A 27,620-nucleotide genomic window follows, 5' to 3' on the forward strand; every position below is an offset into this window, starting at 1 on the left:
CACGCAGCTCTTCTTCACACCAGACCCTCTCCATCCATCCAGACCCCGCAGCAAAGCTCAGGTAAGGACTGGTGGCAAGTGAGGCCTTTAAAAGCCCTTAAAAACCTCCCTGAGATATATTTGTGTACCCGTGCAAAATGAAAACCCGGGGGTCAGCCCCTGTCTTGCTACCAATGCTGGGCACGGATCAGCGCCGCAGGAGGAGCTCTGCCGCCCCTCCACGCCACGCAGGAACCCGGGTGCAGGCTGAAGGAGGAACCACACAAAACAGCTGAGACAGCAACTGCTCTCCCCCCAGCTCTCCAGCAGGATTCTCCTCCCAGAAATTTGTATCAGCAAAAGCGCAGGCAGCGTAAGGACGAGGCAGAGGAGCTTTTTTTTTTTTTTTTTTTCTCCTCCCCTCTCGGCTCCCTCTGTGCTTCGTGGAGGTGATTATTGAAGGGAGGAAAAAAGCATCAGAAGTGGAAGCCACAATTCAGGGTTTTAGTTGCATGTTCGCAGTCTGCCCCGTCACCTAATTCATTACAAGGCTTTTGGAGCTGACAGCAGCTCTGCTTACCTCCCTGCCATCTCCCGGGGCTGAGCAGAAAGATAATTCTAGTGGAAACTTATTAGGCTGAGGAGAGCCTAGAATAGCTAATTCCCCAGTAAATCAGTGGTCTGAAGTACTGCTGAAGTAGAGCTAGGCTGAAATAGAGAAAAAAATGACGTTCGAGTTTATTTCAGTCGCTCTGTACATAAAATAAACGGTTTCCATTTAGGTGGTGATCCCTCCCTCCCCATTGCCTGGTGCTGTAGGACACCTGGCCTCACCAGCTCCTAAAATGCAGCTTCCAGTTCTCCCTTGGCATCCCGGGAAGGCATCAGAGAGCTGGCAGCCTCGAGCACTGTTTGCTTCCCGCTGCCCCACGAGGCCACGCGCCTCGAGGCCGTGGTGCAGCTCCCGAGCTGTGTCAGCCTGCATCTCCGCGAGCTCAGGAACAAGCACCAGCGAAATGGGCACAGCTGAGGCTGCTGTCAGTTCCTGTCGGAGGAGAACATCTCAGCAAGGTACTCAAGGGCACAGAATTAGGTCAGACAAATGTGCTTGCACAGCGGAGTTACAGAAGGGGACCGGGAGCGGAGCAGAGTTCAAATCCAGTTCAACCTCGGGAAAAACATCACAAGATTTCCTGACCTGCCTCCTCTCTGCGCACAGACAGATCAAACGTCATCTGATCGAGACAGGCTTGTCTTCATGATTTGCCAACGGCACGTTTCTCTGTCATTCCCGAAATGAAGCAAGACTCGTACAGCAGCAGCAGCTTGGTGGCAGCAGCCAGTAGAAAAAAAGAAAAAAAAGCCCCGCTCCCCTCTCCCTCCCTTCACACCCCACTGGAGATGCTTGCACGCCACACAGCCTCACTAAGCCTTGCCTAGTCACCCTGAAGAGAGAACGGAGTGACCTAGGGGGGGAAAAATAGCCAGGGCTGCTCCCGGACTAGCTGTAGCAGCAAGTGCCTGGCTGGAGAAAGCAAACAAAGCCCTGAGGGCCGAGCAGACAGAAGCTGGGGAGCAGCAGCTCCTGCTGGAGATCAGTAAGGCCTCAAGGGCTATCTAGCATCTTGAGTGGTGCTTTCAAGTCCCAGTTACTCCAGTGCAGTTCCACTAACCTTCGGTGATCCAGGGATTGTGTGGTGGTTAAACAAAACCACGCTGGGAGAGGATAAAAGCTCCTGGGCTGGGGATGCTCAGTGCTTCAGCAGTCAGGCTCCAGAGCTTTTAGGCCCTGGCTCTGCTGCCACCCTGCAGGAGCCCAAACACAGCTCACAGAGAGCAGCCAGGCTGTGCAGCCACAGCACAAGGAGAGTCCCAGTGCTTATCAACCGAGCCACAGCACAGCAGCAGCTTTTCCTGAGTGTTGACCCCACGTTAAGCAGGAGCAGCTGCACAGCCCAGGTAATATGGCTCTGTGACACGGAGTGTGAAGGGGTGACAACAGGAGAGCGAGGAGAGAGAGGACACAGAGATATGAGCAAGGAAGAGGCACGTCCTGGAAAAAAGAGGAGAAATACCTCTCTATTGGAGCAGAAGCCCAGTTTAAATACAGGGGAGCAGAAGGGCTGAACAGGCCCTGTGTTCCCATAGGCCTGGGGTACCAGGACAGCCCAAACCAGTGTGAAACAGCCAAGAAGGATGATGGAGAGTTTGGGGCTCTTTAGCAAGACAGGCCACACAGACTAACGCAGTCAGTAGTGTTTGAGCAAGGGGGACCTTTAATACAGTTGTTTCTGCCTTATTAAAACCTTTTTTTTTTTAATCCTCCCCCTTTGGTGCATCCTTAAAACACGAAGGCCAAGGCGGACTGAGGCAGCGCTCCCTTCCTTGCGCCCGTGGCCACATTTCTCACTTCACACATGATTCCACCAAACATTTTGCCCAGAAGCCCCTCCCGCTCGCCTCCCCACACACGCTGGTCAGAAGCCTGCGGGAAGCTCCTCACACCGCCGTTCCTTTGGGGAAAGGCAGGAGGGGGTTTTTGCCAACCCCTTTGCCTGCTTCAGCCCCCTCTGCTTTCAGCCACTCCATCTTCTGGCGGTGTTGCTGCACGGCGTCAGCGACCCGGGCATCGATCATGGCCTCTGTAAGAACGCCGTCCTCGGAGGCGTAAGCTGCAGCCTGGAGAGGGAAAGGGAGGAGAGAGGTGAGGCAGCGATCACAAACCCTACAGCCAGTGAAAAGCTGAAATGCTCCTCTCTTCCTCACACATCCACACATCCAGCCTCGTTCTAAGTTGGCGGTGGTAGCCACAGGGATCTGGCTCATCACCATCGGGAAGGATTCCCTTGCTGCAGCTCTACCATGGACTGAAACAAAAAAAAAAAAAAACACCTGCCCAAGCACAGAGAAACATGCTACGCTACGGTGTGCCTCTGGAGTACTACCAAGCACCTTTGCCTACCTGCCTCTGGGCTTCCTGGGAGGCAAGGTCTTTGTAGGAACAAGGCCACAGGTTCCTAGCGCTGAATGGAGCCCATATGGTTAGTCTGCGGTCACACTCGGCTTGTTTAAATTTCCTCTCCTGCTTTAAAAGCGCTGTGCATATGAAGTCGATAAAGTAAAGAGTGAAAGGTGCACATGGTGATTGAACAGTTCTATCCAAGAGGTTTTAAATGCTTACATGGGAGGACTACAATTGGTGCCACGGTGAGTACAGGCAACGTGGCATCTCTAAAATGACATCTAACAGGCACTAATCCTGCTTTCCACTAGGAAACTCCCCCAAATCACTTCTGTGCTGTGTCAATTCCCAGCTTAGACTCACCTGCCTGTGGGACCTTTCCTCTCTAACCCCCTCCATTCATCCCATTTTATGCCACCTCCCTTTAGCTGCAGCAAAAGGGCTGTCGCTGGTGCCCAGACACGCAGAAGAGCCAGGGCTCTGCTGATGGGCATCACACAGACGGTAACACAAGCACCCGCAGCCTAGAAGGAAGGGGAGGCTGCTTACAGTGTGAGCTGAACAACTCATCTCCAAGGTAACAAAGCAACTCCGAGCTGCAGATTTCTATATCTGGTTAATCCCCGTGCGAGCGCTCCCGCAAGCGACTCCGTGCTGTGGTTCCCTGCACAGCCCTGCTAGAGGGGAGCGTGACACAAATCGGGGTGGGAGCTTCCCACATCCAGGATGCCTGCCCCAAACCAACAGCCCTGAGGTGTCCACATCCCTCCTGCCACAGAGCCCTCATGTCACAGACTGTCCTGTCTGTAGGGCATTCCCCAAGATCCCGGTTAGGAACAGAAACTTGGGCTTTCAGGACAGGCAGAAGCGTTTCTAAGGTGTTACACCCAGGCTGCACGAACCATTAGCAGCGAGAAACACCGATTCTGAGGTTTGAGCAATGAGCTTGGCTCCCTCCAAGTTTAACAAGGCTGCAAAAGCATCACTGCGAGAAATTAGCGCGGCCGTTTCATGTTCTCGTTTTCCAGTGACACGGACGGGAGAGAAGACAAACCCCAGAGCCAGCTGCTGACCTGGGCAGTACCGACACGGCATTGGTTTCAAGCTGCCCTAGCTGATGTTACCCCAGAGCCCTTTTTGGAGAATGGGGAACATCACCAGGGAGAGCAGGTCTTACTGCACAAGCCACGTGTAACTGTGGAGTCGGCAGGCGCTGGTTTTTACCACGAGAAGCATCAAAAGCTGACTCTTCCCCGTGCAAATCCTGTGTAATCCTTCCTGAAGGCAGAACTGACAACTTCGGGTAATGCTCACGCCTGGAGTTAGAGGGTAAGCACCGGCTGCAAGTGGGGCGTGCAGAGGAGTAGAAAGGAGCCTGCAAATAAACTTTGCACAATGGCATTCGTCCTGCACCCCACAAGAGAGCAGAGGCACCCTGCGCCCCACAAGGCAGATCCTTCTCACCAATATTCACCCAGCGGGTCCCAAACCACGAGCTGCCCGCTCTCACCTCTGGGAGAGGAGCACGGCAGGAAGGTTCGGCTCAGTTAAAACCACCTGACTCACCCCCTCACCCTCCCGCACTTCATTTTGTGTTTATTTATTGCTTTTTGGGTTTGTTTTTGCTGGGGAGTTGAGGCTAACGGGAGCCAGCACCCCTCCAGCCAGGAGCTGGTGGTTTAAAATGGAGTAAGCGCTCCTGGGCTGCGCGCTCTGTGCCTCCGCCGAGCAGAGAGGATGTCTTCCCTTCCTCCCTGCCTCTGCATAGACCATAAATTTAACTGTGGAAACTCCTGCAAAGCTGTGCAGTTCACGCTCTGTTGATTTTCTCAATGACTTTCTATTTTTAGAAAGCCTCAGGCCCTCACTGTCAAGAAAGCAAATGGGGGAAGCAGCTGTCCCTTCTGGGAGTAGCTCGCACACACACAAAAATGGTGCTGTGCCTCATTTATATTCATACCTCTGCCTCCTGCATGGGCAAATTTTAACCCATTTTTTTCCAGAGCAACTGTTTGTGTTTTGTAACTCGAGCCCAGGGAAAAAATAACCTGAAAACAAAGCATTTTGGTGGAAGCGGAGGAATGGCTCACAGATGACAAGCCCAGCTTTAAACGACCCAGTGCTTCGTTTCAGCCAAGAACCGTGGTTTATTTTTACACAGCCAGCAAGCTAATCTGTACCCTTAGAATCACATTTATAATGAAAATGGTCTGGTCAAAAACGTAATAAAAAAGACACCCCCATGACTTATAACGTCCTTCAGCTCGAACACTTCTGAAGCATTAATTCTGCCCATAACCTGGCGTGGCAGAATACCTTTTTCTTTTTTTTAAACACAAGCAAGGCTCAGGGAGCAAGGAGGTATTTATATCTGTGGCACAAAAGGCAAAGAAATGACAGGAAGCTCACCTCTGTCGTTAACACCGGGACATAAAACTCCTGAGAATTCTTTTGAAGCGATGCCAAAGCAATTTTCCAGAGGGTAGGGCTGGGAATAATGAAAAGTTGCTGCTTTGACATTTTATCTAAAGCCTATCAACGGGTTTAAGTTCAGGGTGCAGAACTCGAAAGTCTGCACAGCGCTGTAATAGATCTGACGGGAATTTTAAAGTGTGTAAATGCATCTAATCCGTGCTATATTCCTGCAGGATTAGACATGGAGAACGGAAAAGAACAAGGACAAAAGGGAAAGCACAGTCTTCTGCAGGAGAGATTAAAATGGATTTCTAGCACGCAGACTATTAGCTGTGCCACAGACAACAATATTTCTCCCGGCACTAGAGGTTACACTCTGCTTTTCTGCACTCATTTTTTTCTGTTTCAGGACAACCTGAGCCAGACTGAAACAACAGCAAACCAGAGCTTCATTTAAGTGGCCCCCAATCAATTTCAAACCCAGCTTAGAGTGAAATTAAATCTACAAAAGCTGCAACTACTGCTCGGGCTTCTAGTTTAACTGAGATGTTTATGTTAATAGCAGTATTGGCAGAGCAATCCAAAAGCATCTTCATGGGAAATGACTGCAAGGCCACGGGACAGCGAAGCAGCCACGGGCTGTCACTCCAGTTTGCTCTCTGGTTAAGAGCTGACACCTCTGATGGTTTCTCTCCAGCTGGTTTTCAACATTACCTTTCCCCAAACCACCTCTGAGGTTCAGTTCTGGCCATGAGATGAGATCAGACAGGCTATGTAGAGCTGATGTAGGTCCCAGCACCTCAAAACCCTGTTGAGCCTATGATAAACACCTTCCTGCCAGCCTTTTACAAGAGGCCCTGTCCATTTCCTCCAGCACTTCTGCAGATCCTGGAACGGCAGCGGGAGCGGCACCACAGATGCCTCACTACCTTGCCTAGAACTGCCTGGTAGGTTATTTGACTAGGTTAAGACTGGAATTGCAGGCAGCAAGGTCTCAGTCAGCTTGAGGTAACAGGAGGACAGCCCCTGTGGAACAGAGCAATGCTTCAGCACAGATTAAGCCTGACTTTCTGCACCCCGAGCATTCGTCTCTGTTGTCCAGACACTGGTTGAGGTTTTGTTCTCAGACACCTCGACAGAGGTGGAACGCTTACAGACAGCAACGCTGAGAACAACTGTTGGAGGAAAAAAACTAATTAAGAAAACACACACACAAAGCTGAGGTGAATTAAGTAACAGGCATGTTGCAATTAAGCCTACACTTTGAGGATTAGCGCCAAGTCACATCAGGGCACAATGCAAAATAACTGAAAACAAAAGGCAAACAAAATGCTCCCATCCAGCTTTGTGCTCCAGCATTCACAATAAGCAGTTTTCACCAGGGCTTTGTGCTGTAATCTTCCCCAGAATGGGTCAATTGAATCCATTTATTAAACAGAGACCTTAGGCATATTGTATTGCAGCAGCTGGTGTGATGAGCCCATCTAAAAAAGCACTGGAAGCTTAAATGTCTCAAGACGTAATTGTTTCAAGGCAGCTGTGAGGGCTTCTAAAGAGCACGAGGCTCACGACATCAGCTGTTTAGCAGCTCTGGAAGGTGTTACTAAGATCAAAACCAGAACTGTAAGAGATGCCTTGTTTTCCCCTTTTCTTGGCTCTTCCTGTATTCTGTCTTCTCAATTGGTAAAACATCTCGAATTCTTCCTGCTTGTGCTTTTAGCTTGCCATAATGCTTTGGGGGGAGGGCAGGAATAGCAACTGCAAGTAGGAAACAGAGAGGGAAGTCCAGATCTTCCTCTTAACTAGCAAATCCTTAGGTTAGCCTCCTTAAAGCTCCCCACATCCAAGAGGGACAAAATTTCATCCAAGTGGAACAAAACTGTGGCTTGGAAATGGATTAAGTGTGTGCTGCTCACATCGGGTTATTTCCCACATCAGCCATCTTTGGCACGAAGCATCTTCAAATCAACAGTTCAATCCTCCACGAGTTTTGGAGACCAACTATTCTGAAATTAGCAGTGCTATCGGTAGCATCCAGCCACTTGACAGCTGCTGCATCCAGCTGAGGCCAGTCTGGTAAGCACTGCTTGAGCTCGACGTGCCGGCTCATACAGCCCCTGCACACCCTGACCTCACATGTGCCAAGGCACCAGTGTCACTATGCGGTTAAGTCGCCTTGCCAAGCTATTTTTAATTCTCTTCAGCTCCCTGACCCAGTTCATAGCACAGCCACACAAAGAGGTGTGCCAGCACAACGGGAAGGATAGCAGAAAGGCAGGAATAAGAGGCAGGACTAACACTGCCGGAAAGACTCAAACTGCAGCATTAATCCTTCCCTGGTAGGAGAGAGCATTGTAACTGCTCGTAGAAACAGGCTACCTGGTAAAGCTGAGCCAGGCCTCAAAATATTGACACCATTCAAAGGATTGGGTTGGGTTAAGGGTACTTAAAACATCTGCACAGCTGCGATGCGCTCTGCTCACGCAGAGGCTTTTAATTGCAGCTCCTGCAGTGCCGTGCCCTCAGTACTACACACAGCAGGAAAACACAGGGAGGTGTTCAAGCTTGGCCAGAGCCGAAAGTCAGTGGGCCAAACGTGGCAAAACCAAACCTGTATGGCTCTACACGAGCTCCAGGTGGTCGCAATTCCAAATTTCTTGATGCAGTGACTGAAGAAGAGCCTTATGGTAGCATTTAGGATCAGCCTAGGGCAGCATTCAGTGCAGAAACCTTACTCCTTTTGGGATGCTCTCACAAATCTGCTAGCAAATTGTATCCAGCCAGCCAGCTCCAGAGGAAAGGAGTCCACGTGTCTAGCCACCAGCTGCAAAAAGGCTGTGCTATTTTAACACTGCTCCATGACACTTTTCTTGATCGACAAAGGACAAGATATAAACTCCCCTGATCCAGAACACCGATAACTTTGATTTTGATACAGATGAAGCTTTTTGCAGATTCTACTTCAAAACTGTTCTTATCTTTTTGCCAACTCTCTCCTGCTTTTTGTCCCCCACCTTTCTCTTTTTTTTCTTTAAAAGCTCTTTGACTGTTGTATGACAGCATAACCTCCTTATGCAATTTTACAGAGCCCCTTGTTAATAGTCTCAGTGTTATGAGGTACATTTTAACAAGTAATCAGGGCAACAACACTAAGGAACCTGCCTTCCCCTTCTTTCAAGGCCACTTAAAGGATAAATTTTAGAAGCCAAGGTCATTTCTGGGGTGTCATGACATTTTCAGATGACAGCACACGCTTCGAAGTATGTTTCAACAATACAAAATCCACATGGCAAAATTAAGCAGCTGTGTGCTACCATACAAAGAAAGAATAAAATAAGGGCTATCAGCACTTGAATGACTGCTTTGGATCTCAGCTCATGACTTCCACAGTTAAAGACTAGAAAGAAGATTTGCTTTTTGTCGCTTAAAAGGTGAAAAAAATGGTAGTAAGAGGAATACATTCAGTAAATTCAGTGGGATTTCCCCAGTAGTGATTATAAAAGCTCTTCCTATATGTGAGATAAATTATGCTGATGTCCTGACACCCACCTCAGAGCTGGCAGTGTTCTAGTGTTACTGCATGGACATAAGGAAGCTTTCAAAGTGAGGCAAATTCCAAGGCTCCAAAACTCAAACATTCAAACCCTCCAGAAATCGAACATGACCCAGGAAGCCCGGTGATCAAAGCCCTACTTACCTGCCATGCCACAGCAAGCTGAGAGATCTCTCGACCAGACATGCCCTCTGTCAGCCTGGCAATCTCTGAGCACTTCTTGCCATAGTCAAACTGGGCCAGCTTCAAACGTCTGAAAGCACAAGCACAAGAATTACTTTACATGTGGCCACATGACAGGAGGAGGGGTAAGCCAGAGGTAAGCTTTGCAAAGAGCAACATGAAACTGAAATCAAAGATCAGGCCAGACTAACCTCTATACAAAGATCCATCCTGAATAAAGCAGTTGATAGAAAGCCTGATTTTATGGCACAAAGAAATGTGTGCACCTGGATTAAAACTAGCAAAGGCAAGTGCTTGGATATGAGGAGTTCCAACAAGCCCACATCTACGTTACTGCCTCCAATGCACTAACAGGTCTCCTAAGTTTTGAGTATATGACGAAGCATGGCATAAAATTCTAGGATGGCACCTCATCCCGTAACAGAATGGCAAGAGTCATCTCTCCAGCTCTTATCTGGAGGAGTGGTTTAAACTGGGTTTCTGCATAATGTGACAGACAGGAAGGCCAGCCAGACTGCCTTTTGGTTTTGTTTATAAGGTAAGAGAACTGTAACCTCAATACTTCCAAGATCAGATCCTGGAAACTTGCTATCAACCATTCAGCTTCCTGGAAAAGTTGGAAAGATGTTCTATAGCCTGCCACATACAACCAGAAATATTTCCTCAAAAAACGTTACTTAGAAATACTGAAAAAATACACAGAAGAGGAGACAAACAACAAGAAGAATTCTGGATGGGCGAAGAGTGCTGCAGGGATACTCACTGTTTACCCTCTGTAGCTGGCTTCAGGACATGCCTATCAAAATACATCCTCACCAGCCGCTCCCGTTCTTCTAGCTGGGGCAGATCGAAGTTCACCATTTCATCTATTCGGTCGTTGATAGCCCAGTCAAATTGCTCAGGCTGGTTGCTTGCTAAAACAAGCATAAACCTGGAGTATGAAACACGAGTAGAAAGATTGAGAAACACACAAAAACGCATTAAAGAACCCATCTGAACATCAGGAACCAGCATGGCCAGTATCAAAGACCTGATGCATCCAAAGATTTCTTAGAAACAGCTTTGTAACAGCATCTCAAGCCACACACTAAAATGCAGCACGGTTTAAGCTATTTACAACTGAAATGCATTTAACGCAGTACTTAGCCTTTCAGTATCAACCTTCCCCAGACTGTCCCTGCCACAGAAGCCTAATTTATCATTTTACCCACAATCACCCTCAAGTTAAGGGCATGAAACATTTTGGAAGAGTACAACCTCCCACAGACCTTTAAGTCTGAAACCTTGGAACAAGCATCAACACGCAGAGATGTTCTCTGGCATGTACAGATCTCCAACTTAAATCCTACTTCAGGGATCTAGCTTCAAGCTGCTCGCTGCATGGCACCCTAGAATCACAGCAGGACTAAAATCCTCATTATGAAGGCGTGAAGGACTGCCAAACTGAAAGCCTACAGTGCGACTGGAACCTCAGCCAGCTCAAAGCACTGCAGAGCACAGAACGGGCTCATCCTGGCCTAAGAACAAGGGGAATTTGCCACTGCTGGGCATGCCGCTGCATGGGGAGGTCGTTCTTCTGCAGAAACTGGCAAAAGTTCACTTATTTCTTTCAAGGAAGTCTGAGAACACCTTCCTGCTACAAGTCCAACATGTGCAGAAACAGAGGCATTCACAAAAGGTACCGTAACCTAACGGTGGCTTGTTCAACCAAGCGTTGCTCCACAGTACAGATGTGCCAACTTCCAGGTCATGCTCTCTCCTGGAGCATTTCGAAGACAGAAGCCCTTTCTTTTGCTTCGTAATGCTGCTTTTTCCCCATGCCAATTCTACTTTAATGCCTTAATTGATGTTACCAGCTTAATAGTGCATTATAATTTGAAATGGGCTTTTAACCACAGCTATTGGAATATTGACGTTCTTGCAGTCTATTTAAATCCAAGTCTACAGGGGGCTGTGTTCTTTGCTGTCATTTCTGAAGATACTTAGCTGGCCCATGAGCCATACTAGCACCAAATCATTCTTCTTTTACTGACAAGAAATTCCTCCAAACCCCTGCAAAAACACAGCGTAGAAGAAGCATTGACACCCACCCCAATATTCAAACCTTCCCTGGGACATCTGGGTGAAGAGGATAAAAGTGAACGTGCACAGTCGGATACCCAGCGAGAAGATGCAGGAAGTTCAAGCCAGCAATTCACAATTCCTAGCGCTCAGTTACAGTGGTAACAACTCACTGGTACAGCCAAATAACAGTTCTCCTCAGGGTTTCTCCAAATCAGCTAGATTTACACACCGTTAGGCCTGTGCAAGTAAATTCCCCTTTATGAATGCAGGATGCCTTACTGCCCAAAGCAGCAATAAGGCTCTTTAGAAGCAAAATGCAGTGCATGAATCACGAGGACATGCTCATTCTCCTAGAATGGTTCAGGGTCTAAATTAGGGGCAAATTAAACATCCGTGAAAATGACAGCCTAGCTATTTAGAGCGGAGGCATAGCACCCATGAGCACCAAAACAAGCATGCCCAGAGCACTGCTAAGGTACCCTAGTACCAGGGGAAAGGACTGCCTCCTTACCACTCCCTCTCACTGGCTTGCAGGAGAATTATAAATCAGGTCAAACCCATAACTTTGCTAAATCCATAGTAACAAAATATTACAAGTCTAAAAGGAATTATTTCCTAGAAAAAAGAGGAAAAGCTATGAGGCTAAGAACTTGTACATCTTGTAAAAACCTGTGCCTCTTGTACAACCCTTCTGCATTCTAATTTCCAGGTTCCAGGAAAAGAAAAAGGAGGCATAAGCTGCATTCAATATATAAACTAAGAAGGGAATATTCCGTGCAAATTTTTCAAGCCCTTAATGGTGTGGATCAGAGGCTTCCAACTTTCATTTGCACACCATAGGCATTTCCTGGCTTTCCTCAGCTCAGGAAAATTGAAGGGTTGAAGTTGGATACTTACTTGTTGCTGTGCTGCCCTGTTCTGTGCAGGAATGCATTTAAAGTTGCTCTGAGATCTTCACTGATTTTCTCCTGCAAAGAAGAAATTCAAAGGTAGATCAACTGCGTGGGACTTGGGAGGTCACAGCTTTAAGCAGCATTATTGACAAAGTGAGTTCTGTTATTGTCAAGCATTTGCATTAAAATTAGACTCCAAAGCACTCTAATAACCTGAAGGAAAAAAATGATCAATCTGTATACCCAGGAGAAAGGTTAAGAAGCAAACCTTCAGCCAAGAGGTTAAACATTTGCCCAGTCAGTGATTCCCTCGATTTCAAACCCAATGCTCTAACAGCCCAGGTGGCTCTCCCTAATCTAGTAAGATACCTACAGGATAATTAAAGTAATCTTTTAGGGTTGACTCTTCAAGTAGACCACCGGGGTTAAAGTAGCAGGGCCAGATTCAGTGCACAATCTGGTAACTTATTTTGAAAAAAAAAAAATAATCTGTGTGTGCATGTGTGCTGATTTAGCATTGTTAATACAGTTTGGTTACAAATACATCCCAAGATAACTATTTATTTGTACAAAGCACCTCTTTCCTACTGCCCCGTCACCTACAAACACCTCAGAAGATGTCACACATTCCTTTTGATTTCTTTTGCAGGAAATTCCCAAGTCAGTCTTGAGATGCTCAGCCCATTCAGCTGCAAGAGGCTCGTTTCTTGTTTCTGCACGACTTAACTGAGTGATGTGGCACCTTCCAGTTTTAATGTTCTGCCTGTGCAAGCTGGCTGATCGGGTTGAACAAGAAGGCTGTGGGCTGGCTGGCTGGCTAACTGCAGCACGCACAGACAATGACCACAGAGAAAGTACTTACTGTTGCCCTCTTCCGCAGAAACGCATCTGCTTCATCCACAAATAGCAAGAGGCTGCAAAAAGAAAGCACTACACAGTAATAGGAGACAGGTAAGTGAGGCTCCAATGGCTCAAGGATTCTCCTGTCCCCCTACTTGACACCCACACCTGGAAACCCAAAGGATTACACAACCAATCTCATTTTTAAGGCAATGTTTCTCATCTGAGCTGCAGCAGCTTTCTGGTTGCCTGCTCTTGGCCCATGCCAACAGTCAAGAAAGAGGCGTTAGCTTAAGACACCTTAGGCCATAAACGACTCCAGGCTTCTGCAGCTTTGTTTCCTGCTGTTCAGAAGCAGGCTCAGCAGAAGCAATTCTTGGGCACACGGCCTTAACTTCCTCCAGATTTTTAAATACAGATGGGAGAAACTAATTACCAGAGAAAAATCATTTTCATGGGCACGGTTTGGCAATGGGTTTATACCTAGCATTGCTGGCCTGTTCCTGTCAAGTCTGATCAGATCTCTGAAATCCAGTCCTGCTCCCCAGGTATTTATGAGTGCTTCTTTCAGCATTACTCCTATCTAGAGAAGTGTATGCAAGGCTACAAGGCCGAAACAGAAGCACAGAAGTCTTGTGCGGCTTCTTCCTGCCATGCTTTCTTATGCCACTCTGCAAACCTGCAATCAGAGTCCTCCCTTGCACACTGTTTTGCTATTTTCTTGATTTTTTCCCTTCCAAACCACACTGCCAATAATATAATGGTTTTACTACCTGTGGAGAAGTGAATTAATAAAGTCAATGAATTATTCACGAAAATAAATTCACTTACAACCCAGGGGCAGTGCTCTTCCCAAGAGACCATGCGTATAAAGATGTTTATCAATAACAGAACCAAGTTGCTCATAAAGCTGCCACAGCTTGTATTACTTTCTTGTCCAGCTTCAAATACAGCTTTCTTTCAAGGGATTTCGAGGCCTCTTAACATCTTTTATTCAACTCCAGTTTTTCTGAGAATATTCTCAGCTACAATCTCTGCAGAGAAGCATCCTCTACCACTGTTGCTTTAGCTAATAAAGGTAACACAGCGCTCACCAGCAGCTAAGATTGTTGGATATCCAGAACAAAGTCTGCTTAAATACTGCATGTTACCAAAGGTTAGAACATTAACGTATATGGACGCATGTAAACCATCTTACAAAAGTGATGATCAAAGGTATCTGGAGAGTTTAAAGTTCTTATAATGCAAGTGTTTAATGAGGACAATAAATTCAGCCAGCGTCCATAGTCTCCTGCATCTTCCAACTTCTTTTTCTAAGCTTATTTAAGTTCTTACACCTTTCCTTCTGCAGCTCATCAGGTTAAGAGGCGATTAAGGAGTAGAAATCCTCAGGACATTTACTCTCCCCTTTAAAAAACAAACTTAGAGAGTAGCAAATGGAAATACCCAGATGACAAATGCAGCAAGGATTAAAGGGGTCAGAGGAACCTCTACTTACCCTCTCCTACTGGTGTTTGCCCAGTCAAAGAGCTTATGCATGGCAGTAACTCCTTCCCGCCCCATGGGGGCAACATCACCACCTGTCATGATGGCATAATCCATGCCCGAGTGCACGGCTAATTTCTGGAAGGGAACAAAACCACTGGGTTAAGCACTCCCTTTCACTGCAAGGCCGTAAAAGATGAGGAGGGAAATAAAAGTCGCTTAGACCGACCAACACACTTATTTTCAGATGGTGAGTATACTCTTAAAGAACAGAATACTTCTTTACCACTTCAGTCATGTCAGGGCAGTTTTCAGGATTGCTTTGAAGTGGAAGGAAAAATAGAAAATTAGTTTTGTGGCAACGCAGGAAGTTTTCTCAGCAGAAGGCGCTGCTGAGAGTGCTTATATCTTCATCTGTAACTCGTGTTGTTTGTTTCTTCCACTCTGTTCTTCATGGTCTAATTCATAATTTACTTCCCCTGTGCAGCAGAACAGGATTCCTTGCATTATATTAGTTAAGCATCTAGTGAGAAGTTGTATTGGTTTATTTAAAAAAAAATAAATAGACTGAAATGCTCGTTGAACCCACTGAGTATTCAGATAAAATAACAGAACTTTACTACTGTGTTTTTAAAACCTGCCACAACTCCTTAGTCTGCTGGGTACTAAACAAAGGGGTTTGATGAAGCTCCTGAGGCACACTGGAAACATCTCCCTTAAGCTTCAGGTATTAAGAAATAAATAAAAATGAAACAACCAAACAAAAAAGCCTTTCAAATCTGTGCTTTTCAGCAAAGTCACGAAATGCAAGCCTGCCCATAAAGCAAGTTTGACAGGAGATAGCCAAAATTAACCAAGAACATCAGAAGAGTCCATGGCTCACACTGACCAAAGTTTGCTTAGGCTGCCACACCACTGCAGGGCAGAATGACAGGAAACTTCCCCCTACTTCAGCCCCAACTAGTCTGCCAAGGGCTATGTAACGTGGTAATGAAGCTTCCAGCTTAAAATTCTTTTCCATCTCACTGCGACACCTCAGTGGTGAATCAGCCCACAACTGCCTGTGTCTGGAAGCACAGGCTTGGTGAGGATGTGAAGCCAATAAAGGGAAAGATCTCCATCCTCCCCTCCAGAACGGTTCACAAACCAGCCTCCAACTGAGCCCTGCCACGGTGACAGACAGCAGGCTGAGTTACACATCATCAGCTGACCCAGAGCTGGCTATCCAGCTCTGTGAGTCAAACAAAGTCAGCTGAAGGTTAAAATGAACAAGTCAACCCACGTAGACAAGCAACAGCTCCAGCAAAACATGCTTAGCTGAACCCAACCAATTATCTGCTGTGCAGCAGGAGGCAGGGGAAAAAAAAAAAGCTTTGCTCTGCCTATTAAAACCACCCAGTTCCTGCTGCTAATGTTTAGTGTTTTGCATCAGTCCAACGAAGCTGGGAGCTTTGACAGTTATATCCAAGTGTTTTCACATCTGTCTCAAGAATCCTGTCATATAGCAGGAATACTTACAGCTACAGACCCATAAAACTTTGTGCTACAGTAGTCAAAGAAGGCCACCACACTGTGACACGTCGCCTTTTTGGAAGGGCAGTAGCAGCAAACTGTAAAGTCACTGCCATTAACCCAAGTGCCAAAGCCACAGCTCAAAACCCAGTCAGCTTCTCAGCGTGGTATTTGCTCCTCTCTAGAGCATAAGTGTCAGATGCACTCAGCCCTCTCCTCACTCTTCTGACCCATTCCAATACTTTACAGCTACCACCACCAGCCCCTTGGAGTTTCTGTGCTACTGGGTAAGTGTTAAATACACTTCTTCCCCTTTCTCCACTGCTAAACACTTTTCTCTAAACACTTTTCTCAGCTCTTACACTTCTTTTCTTTATGCTTCTGTTGTGGTTTCCTAGCCCTGCCCCTCTCTACTGACTTTACAAACCCAAACCAGCTGGCAGACTATTGGAGACAGCAGCAAGGTATTGGGCTACAGGTTTAATAGATTGCCAGGGACACAAAACTTGGCTTGAATCACCAAATCAAAGAAGAATAGAAAGCCTCACACCTACCAGACAAGCACTGACAAGCAAGTCAAAAATCAAATCCCCCCTCAAATCCATGCAAACACCATCCTTGTGGAACACGTGCGAAGTAAAGCCATCCCTATCTCTTCTTTCACTTGAGGATTAGCGAGCAACAAGCGGGAAAAACCCTATTTAGCCAAGCGTATATAATTAACAGAGGTGGAAACGAGACAGCAGGCTGTTGTTGCAATTTCACAAGTCACAGTTGCCAAGTGCCTTTTCCAGATGGAAGGGCTCTTCTGCCTACGCTCAGCGCTAGAATCCAAACGGCTGCACTAATCTGGAGCTGGAGCAGGTGGATGTCCTCTTCCCTTCCCAAAAGGGAGGCAAAACCACAGAGGTCAAGCAAAGGATTTCAGACCACAGAGGGTGCTTAGAACCTCGTAGTTTTCAGAGCCCTCTGCAACATACACATGGTGAGAATCTTAACAGTGTTTACCTTGGCAAAAAGTGTCTTTCCAGTGCCGGGGGGACCATACATAAGAATATTCCGGTACAGGCTTTTGTTCTTTTTTGTATTTCTCGTTGCTATGGCAATATCTCTCACACGTGCTTCTAACTGTGGCTGTAAGAAAAGAGTTAAACTTAAGGAACAGAAGGTACCAAGAGACCAGAAGCTATCAGCTTCACAGATCAGTACCAGTGAGAAGTTGGCAGTACTCCTACAGTCTCAAGCCTGTAAGCCTCAACTTCAGCTGCTTATTGCTTTGGATTAGGGTCCTTTCCCTCTGTATATCAGGATTTACTCAATTTCAAGTTCTGTCCACTTGACTGCAGTTCTCTTCTATCAAGCCAGGAAGCAGCGCAGTAACTGCTCTAAGAAGCGCTAACACCTCAACATTCACCTCATCCTGGATGCCCTGGGAGGGATATGTCAAAACATAAGCGACTCTCTGCAGCACTAATTCTTTCATTTCAGTGATAAACATTCATGCTCAAACTTATTACTGCCTTTAGAGAGGTACTGGGAGAAAGCTATCACTGCGGGAGCGTTCTCTCAGCAGCCTCGAGCACTTAAATTTGCCTGATATCAGGGAATCAAAATTCAGACCCAAATACACAGAGGCAGCCCTAATTAGCAAGTTCAGAACCGTTCACAAGATGGGCAAGTGCACATGTTGCTGAGGCTTTTGGCCTACAAGCAGATTTAGGTTCAGTAATATTCCACAGATTAGATGAGACAAGCAGAACTCTGAATATTAACATGCTGACTACACAGAAAAACTGCAGCCAGGCAAGCACTGAGCTAAGATTTCTAACTGCTTTGCACCGAGGGAAAAGAAGGTTAACAGAATTGTTAATGTGTGTCACTGAACGCAGGAACTTATTTATGGTCTCGGTGCCCCAAGGGTGATAAGTCTTGAGAATTACTGGAATTACAGCGTTCGAAGTGTGTGTAAGGTAACAGCTTTTCCTATTGAGATTCAGAAGTCATCGTTCCAGACCAAGACAGCAAAACACAGTACTCACACTGAGAACAACTCCTTCAAGGGCATCCTGAGCCTTGCTGGTAAGACGCTTACCAACCTAGAGAGGACAAAAATCAAATCACTCACATGTAGAAATCAAGCACTGCTTCAGAAACTCAACACCCCCAAATCTTATATAAAACGGTGACGAGATCAGCTCACCTGTGCAGTCTCTAACAGTATGTTTATTCAAAGACCCACAGAGCTGTAAAAGGAGTTTTGCATCCTCGTGGCTAAGAACAAGACAAAAACAAAGCTAAACTTTACCTTGATAGGATGCTTAAGTGCCTCCAGCACAGTAATACGCGAGGTCTCTCTCACCAGGGAGGGTTTGCCCAAGCGTGCTTCTATGTAGCGTCCTGCCACTGCAGTGGCATTCTTCGCAGAGTAAAAGCCCACTGCTAGCAGGGTCAGGCCTGCCACCTGGTAAGGAAAGGGGTGAGGATTAGGAAAAACCTCTAGCAAGGCAACGGGGCACATGTGCAGCATGTAGGGAACTATGGTTCAGTATAGACACTAGCAAGTAGGATGGGTTTTTTGTGCTCAGATGTTTTGTTGCTGTTTACAAAATCCAGTTCATTCCCCCCCCTTTAAAAAAAAATAAAAGTATTCCATGTAGGCATTTAATAATAATAATAAGCTTGAATAAACCAGGTGCTGCCTGCCAGACTGCCCCCTCCTCACACAGGTGAGGAACTAAAGATGCCAAGGGAAACATCCAAATTCTGGCTGCCACCAAGGGTAAAGGGGCAGATGCTCCCAAGCGAATATAGACAAATCACCTGTCATAACACAGGCAGAAAAAGCTGTGAAATCAGTACAGAGACCATTAGGGTAGCAAGAATGGATAGTAGGAAGAAAACAAGGAACAGAAGAGGTTGTATGTCAATCCCATAGACATGCCATCAGCTGAGCACTGGAACTGTCCCACACAGTAAGCCTACGACCCACGTAAAAACAGCAGCAGCACCCTACATGCAGCAGGAACATCAACCCAGCACCTTACACTAGTATTTTTGGTAAATACTGGTACACGAGAACTGCTGCTGTTCAAAAATGCTTCCTAGAACTCGTTCTGAATAGGAGACAGAGTAAGTAAGTGCAGTGACAGCAGAGGCCGAAACCACTTGCTGAAGGAGAACAGTCGTGTCACATCCAATACAGAAGAAAAACAGGTACTCCAGAAGAGTTTCAGAGCTAAAACCACCATGGGAATTACCACCGCTGCATTACAGTGAAAGATGAGGTCTTTCAGAAACCCTAGAATGCGAGACGTTCCCATCAATTTGTCAGTGAAGCAGAAAGACTCCAGACTGCTCTGTGGTTTATGGTCGCTGCTCAGTTCAGCACTAAGTGGGCTCACATTAAACCAAGCAGCCCTGCAGGCAGCATTTCCCACCATAGCGAGCTGTCAGAACAGACAAGGAGCTGCGCTGACAGTGCTAAAGACATTCCAGGAGGTTCCTATGACTAACATCTCAGGACAGGCAGGATTTGAAAGCAAGACTTTACAGAAATCTTTAGCATGTATGGGATTTTCTCCTTAAACCTTGTTCGCAGAGACTGAAAGCACTGATACCTTTTATAAACCTTTAATTCAGGTGCACAAACAGAAGCCTCCAGTTCTACCTGTTCGTACATATCTGATCTAGTCAGTTGCTTTACCAAAAAAATCCTATTTAACTGAAAACACAAAGAACAAGGGGTATTACTTTTAAACTGAGAGGTGTTTGGGAAGAAGCCAACTGTTCCTCACCATTCCAAGCGTAAGTAATCGGCCGTGTTCAGCTCACAGCTAGATGCCAGTGATTCCTATCAGAGCAAGCCCAGGTAGACAAAAGGGCAAGCTGCAATTGCTTTTAGTGTGAGCAGGCTTCTGCTACAAGTACAGAGCAAGGTCAAAAAGCTCAAGGACAACAAGGATGGCATTGTTCAATAAGCCATCAGACACCATCTGCTCGGTTCCACTCTGCTCAGACGTGCAATGTACCTGTGCTTTGGATGGAAACACAAAGGGTTTAGAGCTGCAGGTTCTAAGATGCAAAGAAGAAGATGACCTCTGCTCCTGATTCATCTCAGCTTACAGGCATTTGGAAGACACAAGAAACTTCATCTTTTTAGTAGGCTCCCTCTAAAAGCAAGTTACCTTGACAAAGACCTCACATACCCTTGCCTCAGCTGCTTTATCTGCAAAATTAGGGGTTGGTGCATCAGATCCATCCAGGCAGAGGGAAGTTTATCAGAATTTAGGTCTTCACTGACACCCACGTTACAAGATGCAGAGAAAAAAACAGCTTGGAGATTGACAGCTACACATCAAAATGGGAAAATTATTCAACTCACCCTCCCGGAAGAGCCCAATCACTATGCCAGCTCCACAAATCAGTCTGATTACAGTGCCTATCTGTTCATCACGAAGTATCTAGAAAAGGAAGCAATCTATGCCTGACAAAGTGAATTCCACTGAAAACACAACCAACTTTGAAAAGAACCTTTGGGGTTACACAGATGGGGAGAGGTAGGAAAAGAAGCAAGCCTTACAGTAGGCAGAAAGAGATGAAAATCCAGGGCTAATTTAGAAGAACTCTTAAAAAGAACTAGCTAAATCTTGCCTTACAGTCAGCATTAGAGCATTTTTCAAAGTAACAGAAAATGTAAGAGTTTGGGCTATGTTGTTTCCTTTCCAAAAATACATGCACTCTTGGCATTATTTTAAAAGTCCCAAATTCACAAGACAAGAGCTCGTCAGAAGCAAAAGTGACCATAATGCAGGAAGCTGGTATCTGGGTCAAGAGAATATGCAGCTAAAAGCACCAGGCAGTAATCTTCAAAAGGCTCCGGATACTGCAGGCACTCCAGGTAGGGCCCGCTGATTACAAAAGGATCCACTGAAAGCGTGCACTCACTCAGACAAAGCATCTTTTGTGCCATCCCTCTATAAAACTGGCTGGCGGAGCAGATGGCTGGGACTGATTTCAAACAAATTGTCCATTTTAACAAGCCATGCTACTAAAAGTATTTTAGCACTGTAAAGTTTTGTTGTAAGCAGTGTAGTGAGAGACAGCCTTATGTCAACAACAGGTAACTGCCACGCTCTTTTCTCCCGTGGAAACATGCCTGGATGGCTTTTAATCAAGACACACAACAGTTCTACAAGTGATCTCTACATTTCCTGCTTGTCCATAAACAACATTTTTTCCCCATGATGCGGAGATGCAGACGCACAAGACGACACCAAAAATATGTCAGTCAAGGCAAAGAGAGAGGAAGAAAGCCCATCATTAGCAAGTGATTAGCGGCGTTACTCTTTTTTAAAAAGCTTTTGCATTTTTGCTGCAGTGAAAAGAAAGGAATGCTCTCCTTTCAATATTTACCCAGGAAATCTTATGTTATTCCCCACTCCTTGTTCTAATGACAGGATGCTGTCCCCGGTGATCAACATTCAGTATTTATATGCTCATTACTCCCCAGCAATGCTTTCTCATAAATTAACGGGATGAAGATCAAGGAGAAGAGAAATTTTACAATAAATATGGGAATTCTGAATGCAGATGGAGTGAGAACTCCCACCAGGGAGGAGGCAGAAGCCTGTGCGTTCAAGTTAGTGAAGACTGCATGGCAATCGTTGCATAGTAATCATCCAAATTCTCCAGGCAAGACAAGAAAAGAACACGTAATCTCCCCCTTTCATGTCACTATCTTGTATCCCTCGTCTGGAGCAGCAGTCTCCAAAGCATCCAGGGGGTATGAAAGACCATCCACTGGGACACAGGACAAAAATATATACATTTGTCACTGTGATTCTAATGATTTATAAATAAATATACCTATAGTGGGTGAACACTCAATTTTTTTTTAATTTATTTTTTTTTTATTTGAGTCGTACACAATGACAAATTTTGAACGGTGGTTTAGAAGACACAAACCCCTTTTGTGTCCAGAGATCAACTCCTACACATTTTCAATGTTTTCCCTAGTATCCCTAAAAAGACATTCCCAGACTGCAGTTTAACCAGAAGATATCAGCAGGAAGGAGCTGGGATTAGATTTCTGGTCCTAAAAAAACACCACTGGCAAAGTAATCCTGTAAAAGCAATGTTACACGTTTGATAATGCTCGTTACCTACATACTGCTACCTTACAAGGGGCAGAAGGTGCTAAATCAACTGAACAAATGCTAGGATGAGAAAAAAAAGCATGTTTCTTCGCAGAACCTCCACCTATTACCTGTAGCAGCAGGCAAACCTTCAGGCAACGTGTTTGTTAACGTGGTGGTTCCTCGAAAGGCAAGACAATTACACAGGGCTGATCGAAGCCAGAACTTTGATGTGACCAAAGATGAGAGTTAATTAGTGTATGAGCATGGAATGTGGTAACTCCTTAAATTAATACTGCAAGACAGCACTAAGCAGCATGTTCATGCTATAAAATTTCATAGACATATCACAGCAAGGAGTGAGCTTCCAGAAAAGTCTGTGTAAGTGTATGTAAAAGTATCAGTACATGACACAATCTTACCGTGGCTGTAACTTTATCCCAGTCTGTTACAAAAGCACGAAATCCTTCCCCAAAGAGCATTCCAGCTGTCCTGTGGTAACAAAACATCAAGACAAACAAGAGAGAAAAGAATTTTGATGACTGATTTGAAACAATTTACAACAGTTTTATATTCTGTAATGATCTTCTTTAGAACCAGTCAAAACAAACTGTGGGCTCACCTGGGAACTCAAACATGAACAAGCACGTACATACATTTATAGTCATCTGATGTCTACACCTGATCTGAGATTAAATCCAGAAAAGCATTTGGCACTAAGCTGATTTAATATATTAAAGACTCAGCTTAGTGGTAAGTGATGTGTTGTAATCTTTAAATTAAAAGCTCTTTCTATTCGAAAATCACAAAGTACCTGAAATTAGCAGATTAAAAATTCAAATGCCCACCCTTTGGAGATGCACTGATTTACTTTTAGGGCGTATGTTCAGAAAATGAAAGAACTAAACCTTCACAGCAACTGAGTCTCAAGCTTAATAAATACAGCTTGAAATCATCTCTTAGAAAATCTGTATAAAACTCAGAGCTCTGTGCTCTCTTTGGTTCACACTCAGATCACAATGTACCAAGACACAGCAAAAAAAGAACTTTTTCTTTCAATAATTCCTATTGTGCAGAGTAGGAAACTGTTCCGTTTTAATATTCCTCTGAGCTTAGGGGAATAAACAGCAATGGTTTCCTAAGAGATGAGGGAAAACTGCACAGAAGTTAGGCAACCACGTCCTCCTGTCAGCTTGCACATACTTGAGGGACTCCAACACAGTCTGGCGATGCTCAGCAGCTTTTAAGCGTATCTGCTCCCGAATGATGTCTGCGTTCTCCCTCTCAGCCTTGGCACGGGCTCTTGCTTCTGCCTCAACACGCAGCATTTCATTTTTGTGCCTTAGCTCCATCTCCCGCTCCACAGTAGCTTTAAAAAAAAAGGAGAGAACAATCTTTTAGGCTGGTTTAATCCCAGGCAGCAGGTTGGGGAAAGATGCATTGACTCATCCTGGCCTCACCAGTGCTGTGTGCGCTCCCACAGCCAACCAGTGCAGCATCAGAGAAGACAAGCAAGGAATTTTCCCCCTCTACGCTTAGAGGGATCACACACCAAATAATTGGCCCTCTTCAGAGAGGGCACTGCAAGACAATCATAAATCTGTTCTGGAAACCTGTTAGCACAAAAATTGCTTTTCTTTCAATTAATTCCTATTGTACAGAGTGGGAAACTGTTCAGTTTTAATATTCCTCTGAGACTTCAGCCAGAGAGCTAGACAATATGGGATAAAACAACAGAGAAGGAAAAAAATAGTGCCTGAGTGGTGCCTGGGAGGAGGTGGGGACCTCGGGAATGAAATCACCCCCTCTTACAAGGTGCACCCCTGACCTTGTTACGTGGTTGATGCAATACTACCAGGATATTGACCAAAGCCCAGAGCACACTAGATGGCAGCAAGGAGCAGACAACTTGGCAGAACACGTGCGTGCAGGGCAACTTTCTGTTCGCACTGGGTCACCTACAAACCGCCTTACAATCCTGACACTTGTGGCCTAGTGGAGCCCTGCTGGCTCTCCCAGCCCAGTGACTGCAGCAACTCCATAATAATGAGAAGAAACAAAGCAAGTTTCGGACTAAAATGTCATTATTCAGCTTCTATTTCTTAAAACAAAAAGCAAATAGAGGTTAGGTGACATGGTTTCAACCAGTACTCCAAGTAGCTATTTTCTTTCTTTTCCCTCCTCAAAACTGGTTCTGCTTTAGATTGCTCCAGTACAAGAGCAGGATTTCACTGCAGTATCAGGAGATGCTGAGAGTTTATTGGGAAATCCACAGAGCAGCCATTTAGTATTTCAGCCCCTTCTTAAACTGATTTTGCAATCAATTGGCAGTTCTAGCACTCCTGGGCTCTACCTGCTATTTGCCAACGTAGCATTAGCACGTGCCCGGTTGTGACGTGGAGCCAATACAGACAAGGAGTCAAACCCCAGAGCAGATGCTGATCTGCCACCCACTTTGTCAACTGTGAAAGAAAAATTGTAACTTACCACGCCTCATGGCTTCCTGTTTCTGTACAGATTCCTCCTGCTTCCTCAGGTTCTCCTCGTTAACAAGTTGCTGGAGGCAGAGGTGACAGCAGAAGATGCATTAAAGTTGTAAGGACCCAGTCACTAGGTATTTTATCTACGTTTAAGTGTATTAATTGCTATCAAGAGGCTGGTGCTTAGGCTGAAGTGCATTCTTTCCCCCCCATCTCTCAGACTGACATTCATAATTCTTAGCCACTTGGTCCTAAGTCCTGATCTTTGATTTGTCTGGCCAAAAACACTGATGCCAAGTGAATAGCATGGATGAGAGCAACCGTGTCTAGCATTAGCTGTCTGGCCAGCACGATAAGGCACATTTCCAGACCTATGATGTAAGAAAGCTCCTGTTCAGCTCCCAGCTGGGTTAGAGAAGGAAGCTACCATACCTGCTGCCGCATCTGTTCGTCATAGCGCTGCCGTGCCAGTTTGTCCTGGTACTGGGCTCGCTGAAAAAAAAAATAAATAGTTGTCTGTATAAAAAGATTAGGCACTTGAAAGAACCTAGTACCAAGGGCAATGATATCTGGAACATGCAGGGGAAAAAAAAATAAAGCATACACAAAGGAAAAAAAAAATTATTCAGGGTTTGAAAAAATGAATGGGCAAAGTTTGGGACAAGTTTCCTCAGCCAGCTCCATAAACTTCGCCGTGCTGAGAAGTCCAATAGTCTGACCTCATTTTAAGGCATCACAGATACAAAAATGAAGAACAGGGGTTCTCTGGCCCAGAAAGGGACACCTATTTTACTAGGATAAGCATGCTTTCACGTTCTAAACCTGGACTGGCGACTGCAAGCAAAAGAAGTGTCCAGATACATCCTGCCTGTCAGACAGGCTCCCTTCCTGATCCATTTTCTTGTTCCTCATTAGTTTCTGTCATCAATTTTCCACTGCAACTGGCAAATACACCTACAGCATCTAAACTCAACAGAAGTGGTCTGAGGGCCCCAGTCCATCAACAAGGACTGCACAATGGGGGATATTTTTCTCCACTCCAAATCCAGAGACACCAGAACAGCTTGCAAGTCACCTCCTCAATAGCTTTACGTTAAAGCATGGCACTTTAGAAACAGATCACAGTCAAGGTAGCTTTGCCTTCAAGCTTTTGCCCTGTGAACTGCAAGAATCCAAGCGCTAACTCACGAACAGACAGTGAGGCCTGCTTCCTGAGCCGGCCCCGTTCAAAGTCTAAACTCCGACGGGATAAAAAGCAACATGTGCCAATGCAGTGGTTCTAGCTCTATTCCCAAGGTGAGTCATTGATTAGAATCAATCAATCCCTTGCTTTTCTGTCTGGGCTACTTAAAACTGAGATCCAAATAACTTGAGACATTTCACTGTCCCTGTTAACGTGCTCAGTAAGCCCATAGTCTACAATGTTATAACGGCACCAGCTCTGAAATACAAAGTGTCTCTCATGTTGCTCAGCAGCACTTCCCTAGAAGTTCCTTGAGGGGAATTTCAAAGAGTAAACCACAAGAGCAAGAGCCCCTACCCGTGTCTTTGGGTGATACCAAGATTTTGGTATCAAAAGTTCAAGCAGACATAGCTGCATTTAACTACAAATTAAACTCATCATCACAAAGTCAGGGTAAAAGACAGGCTCAGCCTGTGAATGGCCTCCCACTTACAGCCAGCTGCCACCCCAGCACCATCAAAAAGGGCAATTAAAGCATTGTTTCATTTTCCACATGGGAAACACAAGCAAGGTCTCTTATCAGGTAGCTTCCTCCCCGTCCCCTTACTGCTTGATGCTGTTTTGTTTCCTCACTGAGCGTTTTTCGTCTCTCTTCTGCTTGTACCCGTATCTGCTCATTCTTCAGCTGTTCTATGGCGGCTTCATACTCCTGGAAAGATAAGCAGATGGTTATCACAAACGAGCTCAATACATAACCCTAGGAAGATAAGATGATGGCAATTATATTCCAAGTCACAGAATCACAGCAGTTCACAGGATCACAAGCAATGTGTTTGTTATCAGAACGGTACCCTCCAAACCGACTGGTGACAAAAGAAAGCTAAAATATGATTGTAAGAAGATAGTAAGAATTGTGTAGTTTGCTGTTTAGTGATTGAACACAATTTGCTTCCTGAAATAAATGAAAAAACATTATGAAGGGCGTACAGGCCTCGCTTTTACCCAGCTACTCTACAGCTCCCTGCAGAAAACCCTTATGACTCCCTAAAAGCAGCTGTGATACCGCAGGACTTACAAAATGACTCCAGACATGCCAGGTACCCAAAAAAGGGGTGGGAAAGGTGCCGGAGGAGTTGCCAACCCCACTACATTTCACCTTCCAGCGCTCTCATTTCTCCAAAGCAAGCACCCACCCACTCCAAACCTAAAACACGACCTCAATGATTTAGAATCATTAGCGGATGGCGAGATAACGGGGCTCTGGATGATTCCAGCCCCAAAAAAACTGGTGTTCTCCTGGAAGGGCCGCACCTTGAGCTTGGTCTGCTGCTCCAGCTGCAGCGTCTGCTCCTGCATCTGCGCCAGGCTGAGGGCATCCTTCGCGTGGCCTGCAAGGGAGGGCAGCGGCCGTCAGCACCCACCGAGCCCCACCCTCAGCGTCCCCTTTTTCCCCCCTTTTGTCACCCACGGGACGCGTCCAGCTCCCGCGCCGCCTTGGCCGCCCGCTCCAGGCCCGTGGGGTCGAAGTTGCTCCATTTGTCCTTGGGCGGGTGCCGCTCCCCGCTTCCTCCCCCAGCGCCCCCGCTGCCCCCCGGGGCTGGAGGCAGGGAGATCCCGGCCGCGTCCCCACCACCGCCTCCTCCTCCTCCTCCCCCTGGGGCCGCGCCGCGGTTGAGGCCGAAGAGCCACGACATGGCGGCCTCCTCCTCCTCCTCCTCTTCCTCCTCCTCCTCTTCCTCCTGGCCCCGCCCAACCGGTAGCCCCCCGCCGGCCGCCCGCCACGCGCCGCTCCCCGCTCCCCGCGCCGCCCCCCGATTGGCCCCGGCGCCGTCGCGCGGGTGACGTCCCCCCCCCGGCAGCCAATCGGAGGCGGGTTCGGGGCGGCGGGGTGAGGACGGGGAGTGCGGAGGGACAAACTAAGCGAGGAGGCGTTCGGC

At 46.2% G+C, this 27,620-nt stretch overlaps 1 protein-coding gene across 1 annotated transcript; it reads right to left on the reverse strand.

Annotated features, from left to right (window-relative positions):
* Nucleotides 1-2,237: 2,237 nt before the first annotated feature.
* On the reverse strand, nucleotides 2,238-27,442 carry LOC137843349 (ATPase family AAA domain-containing protein 3). The gene is made up of 16 exons (XM_068658478.1): nucleotides 27,152-27,442; nucleotides 26,995-27,071; nucleotides 26,291-26,392; nucleotides 24,933-24,992; nucleotides 24,508-24,577; nucleotides 23,224-23,389; nucleotides 22,443-22,512; nucleotides 18,192-18,347; nucleotides 17,926-17,982; nucleotides 16,895-17,020; nucleotides 14,388-14,512; nucleotides 12,912-12,963; nucleotides 12,054-12,124; nucleotides 9,856-10,023; nucleotides 9,054-9,162; nucleotides 2,238-2,658 (listed from the first exon to the last, which is right to left on the reverse strand). Exons 1-16 carry the CDS (start codon nucleotides 27,375-27,377, stop codon nucleotides 2,479-2,481), a joined length of 1,815 nt encoding a protein of 604 aa, XP_068514579.1. The 5' UTR covers nucleotides 27,378-27,442; the 3' UTR covers nucleotides 2,238-2,478.
* Between the last annotated feature and the right edge of the window lie 178 nt (nucleotides 27,443-27,620).

Source organism: Anas acuta, chromosome 22 (genome assembly GCF_963932015.1).
Source record: "Anas acuta chromosome 22, bAnaAcu1.1, whole genome shotgun sequence".
NCBI classification, from domain to species: Eukaryota; Metazoa; Chordata; class Aves; order Anseriformes; family Anatidae; genus Anas; species Anas acuta.